The sequence below is a fragment of the Nuphar pumila genome, chromosome 13, assembly GCF_984573655.1.
Source record: "Nuphar pumila chromosome 13, dmNupPumi1.hap1.1, whole genome shotgun sequence".
Classification (NCBI taxonomy): domain Eukaryota; kingdom Viridiplantae; phylum Streptophyta; class Magnoliopsida; order Nymphaeales; family Nymphaeaceae; genus Nuphar; species Nuphar pumila.
In genome coordinates this window covers 89,255,041-89,259,627 of record NC_143261.1, presented here as the reverse complement: position 1 = coordinate 89,259,627, position 4,587 = coordinate 89,255,041, and the positions used below count along the sequence as shown (strand labels likewise).

The 4,587-nt window shown below is 48.4% G+C and overlaps 1 protein-coding gene across 1 annotated transcript; it reads right to left on the bottom strand.

Annotated features, from left to right (window-relative positions):
• Positions 1-3,124: 3,124 nt before the first annotated feature.
• On the bottom strand, positions 3,125-4,155 carry LOC149819086 (uncharacterized). Its single transcript, XM_089985699.1, has one exon. It carries the CDS (start codon positions 4,088-4,090, stop codon positions 3,272-3,274), a length of 819 nt encoding a protein of 272 aa, XP_089841825.1. The 5' UTR covers positions 4,091-4,155; the 3' UTR covers positions 3,125-3,271.
• Positions 4,156-4,587: the final 432 nt, after the last annotated feature.

The following is a 4,587-nucleotide window of genomic DNA, read 5'->3' as shown; positions in this document are numbered from 1 at the left end:
TTCCGAGCCCGTGGAACGGACATTCCTTCTCCGAATCTGGTGTTTTTGGATTCGTTGGAAAGATGTGTGAGTTGCGCACAACTTTCATTTGGATCATTTCTGTTGAAGTATAGTGCTCGGGTCCTGAAAAACCATCTCTCAGAGTTCTGTTAAGGCTCAGCATCGTATAAGCTTCTGCGTGCATTTAGATCTGTTTGGATCCTGAATCGTGGATTGGTGTGTACCGAGTCCACACCAAACCATTGCATCACGATGGCAAAGGGTGCATCGTCAATCGAAGCTCCTGTTATAGCAGATGGTGCATCGTCAAAGGGTGATCCAGAACGTTTAGCGTGACATATTGCGATAAGCTCCTGCTAAAGCAAAGAAGTTAATTCCTTAGGACTTAAATGATGATGATTTTAACCCTTTTTTGCGGGAGGACATTTTTGTCCTTTACTCAAAACATCATTTTATGATGCTAATGGCGGGAAAGGGTACTTAAGTCTTTGCAAACACACCAGACTCCGATGCTAAGTGATGCTGACACACAAAAAAATGAGCCCCCCGTGCTTACATACGTGGCGCTCATTCAGACCCGAGAACACGCACCTGCATGTTTTGGGGGGAACATATAACCTGCTTCGCTGCCAACTTTCTCTGTCCAAGAAAAACTATTCTCCCAAACAAAGCTTAATTTTTTTAAGCTATGTTATAAACATGCGCAGATATGAGGATGCCATGAAGCCGGTTCGACTCGCAAGTTACAATTTTTTTTAAGAAAACAGGACATGAGGACACCGAATACTTTAATTTTTAATTAATAAATTTTAGATTAAAAATCATAGTTTTAATTGAAACGATATTTAAAAACAATTAAAAATTATTTAACAATATTACAAATAACGATTGCTATGCTATCCAAATCAGCATCATGTTTGCTTGTGTCCGCTCATGTGATTAGGGACATGGCGTGTCCCCTTTTAGTGCGGATATGGTGTGGTCTAAGAGAAAGTTTCGTTTCCGTCATTGATTACAGTTTGACTATAAGTATCAAATTAGCACCATAAAAAAAAAGGGAGGCAGTTGGTGATGCTGTACATGAGCAAAGTACTTCCCTTTCTAAACGTTACCTAACCAACGTTCAACAAATCCATAATTTGTGGGTCCCACCTAAAGAGGAGGAAATTTAATACCATCTTGGTCTATGGCGAATTTATGACCCTACAGTTTTTAAAGGTGCATTTTGGTAATTTGCCTCAAGAGCTTCAATGATTCAATCAACTGAATCAACTACCAAAGGGATCAGAATTCACCCACTTCCCCCTGTTCCCCACTTTAACTAAAAAAACTCTGCAATTTTGATGCTGCTCATTCATTGCCCTTCACTACACCTGCCTGACCTCAAGTAGGGATGGCAATGGACCGGGGCGGGGGAAGGGGTCTCCACCCCCACACCGTCTCAAGTTTACAACCTCCACCCCCACACACGGGGATGGATTTTAACCTCCACCCCCGCCTTCATCCCCGTTTCATGTCCTCCATCCCCGGTTCAAACGGGGATGAGGCGGGGTGGGGCCTCGTTTTCCCGTAGTCTATTGCCATCCTTTAGAAGGACGGGGGATGTGGCGGGGCTAGGTGGAGATCATGACGGGGCGGAGAAAAGTGTAAGTCCATCCCCCCCTCCATCCCCATTTCATACCCTTCATCCCTGGTCTAAACGGGGCAAGGTGGGGCGGGGTGGGGCCCCACTTTCCCCTGGTCCACTGCCATCCCTAACCTCAAGTCCCTCGCATGTGCCAGCCACACACACATACACAACGAGACAAATGGATAGTCTCCCACGTGCTACCGATACAACAAGGAACCAGATCGGTCGAGTAGGTTTGAGTGGCTCCAAGAAATTGTAGGTGGGTCCATTGACTAGGGAGTCTTAGCCCAAAGTGGTTCGAGTCCAAGGCCATTGTTTTTTATCTATCTCAGTTATACAGGTCCCAAAACATGCAAGATGAGCCGGTTAGGAACTGTTTGGGGCCTTTGCGCCCGAAGCACTGACCCGATTTAGTTCCACCCCCCAAGTGGGCCGACTCGGTTTTTGAAAAAAGTTCGGTGCAACACATGGCAGCAGATGGTACAACTTGCTTGCAGTTGCGGGGGACGGGGCAAACGGGTCGGATTGGGGCTGGATCTTGCCAGCTGATTCTAAATTATGTGACATGCAAACGCCCCATAAGAGGATGACTTCATGTTAGTCCCTGGACCCTGATAAATAAGTGGGCCCCAACCAACACCAAGCCAATAGTCACCCGCTCTTTGCCCAATATTTTTCACAGATAACAATAGTACCCTCCCACGCTCATAAGGGCGTTTTCGTCTTTATTTAAAAGTCAAAAGCCGTTGTCGTCTGACTGAAAGAATCCGGGCTTGTTGACCAATATTATGCCTCGCGTACATCTCAGAGATCCAACCCGAAGTCTAAATTCCATCCTTGCCTTTCACCGGAATCACCAATACGTCCCTGACCATGAGTTAAACGCCTTAGCGTTTCCTGTCTGGACTCCATGGACCCAGGTCCATTGGACCGAGTTTCAAGGGTCGTGCTATCCTTAGCTTTGAATCTACTTAAGGTCTCTTAAAGCTATCCTTACTTCAAGGCAACCGGATGCGCTGGGCCCGGATCCAATTGCTGGGCCACACAATAAGAGTTTGACTAGACCGAGTATGGGATTCCTGCACCTTGACTCGAACCTAGGCCTGGTTGTCCGAGCCACTCGAGCGGATCGGATGCGTTCACCTCATCCAAGGCCATTCGACCACGCTCGATACCTGGCTGATCCATATCGACCAACATTCCTCTCGCTACAATGGACCCAATAGTGTCCGGTAAAAATTGGGGTGGCCATGGATCCGGATCCAAAGAACACGTCTTTTACTCCCTACCAATCTTTCTCAAATGACAGCCATATCCCAGGAAAGATACGCCATTGTGATAAAGATCCCAGGGTAAAAATGTCATATGCTTACGCAGCACACGGCTTACTGAGACCTGCTTCCCTCCCAACAAAAACAGAAAAAAAAAGAAAACCAAAAAAGAGAAGTAAAAAAAAAAATGAATGAAAGAAATTCATGAATAGTCCATCAAAGTTCATCGGTACTACAAGATCCCATTTTTTTCTTTTGCCTTCATTTTTTCTCTAATTTTTATATAAAAGAATTTCCACATTAGGAGAAGAAGAAAGTCCATCAAAAATAAAAAGGAAAAAAAATGCAGAGGAAGAAAATGGGAGGAAAATTAGGGGAATTTTCCAAAATCGGAAAGCTTCCTGGATCGATTGCAGGAGGAAGAAGAGGGAGCCCCGGAGAGATATTTGGCCGAATTGGAAACCCTAATTTCGCCGGAGGAGGGGAGGTCCCAACTGACCTGTTCCTGGTGGTGATGGTTGGGGCTCGGCCGCATCAGCGGGCTCAGGAAGAAGGCGAACCCCGACGGATTGTGTTGCAGCTGTCGCCGCCTCGCCGCCGTCGCCGATGACGCCTCCGGCTTCCCCCTCGCACCCTGAGAATCGGACGTGTAACCGCCCTCGTCGGCCAATCCGTCGTCGTCCCTCCCCCTCGCCACCGGAGACATACCGCAATCCCTCTGCCGGCAAGAATTCCTACCGCCGCCGGCCGGGAAGAGGCGGGATTTCTTGTGCCGGACGGGCAGGATCGATGAGAGCCACGAGGAGGATGAAACCCTAGCGGGCTTCTCGCGGCCGAAGATCGCAGAGAGGAAGGAGAACCTCTTCTCCTTCTTGGAGGCGGGGCTGTGGTTAGGGTTTTGTAGATGCTTCTTCATGGAGGGGTAGACCTGCGGGGTGCTGAAGAAGAGGCTCTCCCGGTCGCGGGCGGCGACGTAGGGGGAGACGGATCTCGGGAAGGGGAGGGAGAAGTCCGAGCAGGACGTGGTGACGGTAGCAGCGGTGGAAGGGCGGCGCTCCGCCAGGATTGCCGACGATGATGGCGGTTTCCGGTGCTCTCTCTCCGCCACCAACGCCTCTAGCCGCTCCCTCAGGCAAGACGCGCACACGCCCACTCGGTCGGGATCGCACGGGTGAAACCTGCACCTCATCTCTTTCTCTCTCTAGATTCTCTCTCTCTCAAAGAACCATGATCGGGGAAGGAGGAGGAGGAGGAGGAGGAAGACGAGGGGAAATTCAGGGAAGGAAAAAGACAGAGCAGAGGGGGAGATAAAAAAGATCACACCGTTGAGGGGAAATGACCTCGAAGTTTAATATTTTTACGAAAATGACACCAACGGAATCCAGTACTGAGTAGCCTTATTTGGCAAGTATCGGCAAGTCTAGGGTGTCGGTTGACTAAGCCTTGGACTTTCCAAATGACTTAAATGTCCTTTGTATTTGTACGGAATTACGTAGCTGGTATGAGTTCGGGTGTGGAGAAACCCATACCCATTTAGCAGGATCTTTCGGACTTCCAGAAGATCCGGTGCGAGATTTGGTTTGGACTATTTTACATGATTTTTTTTTTTATCATGTGGGTCCGGGTAGACTACTATACGCACAAAATTTGGCCTGATAGGCTCACACGAGTAACCGGGTTCGGAGC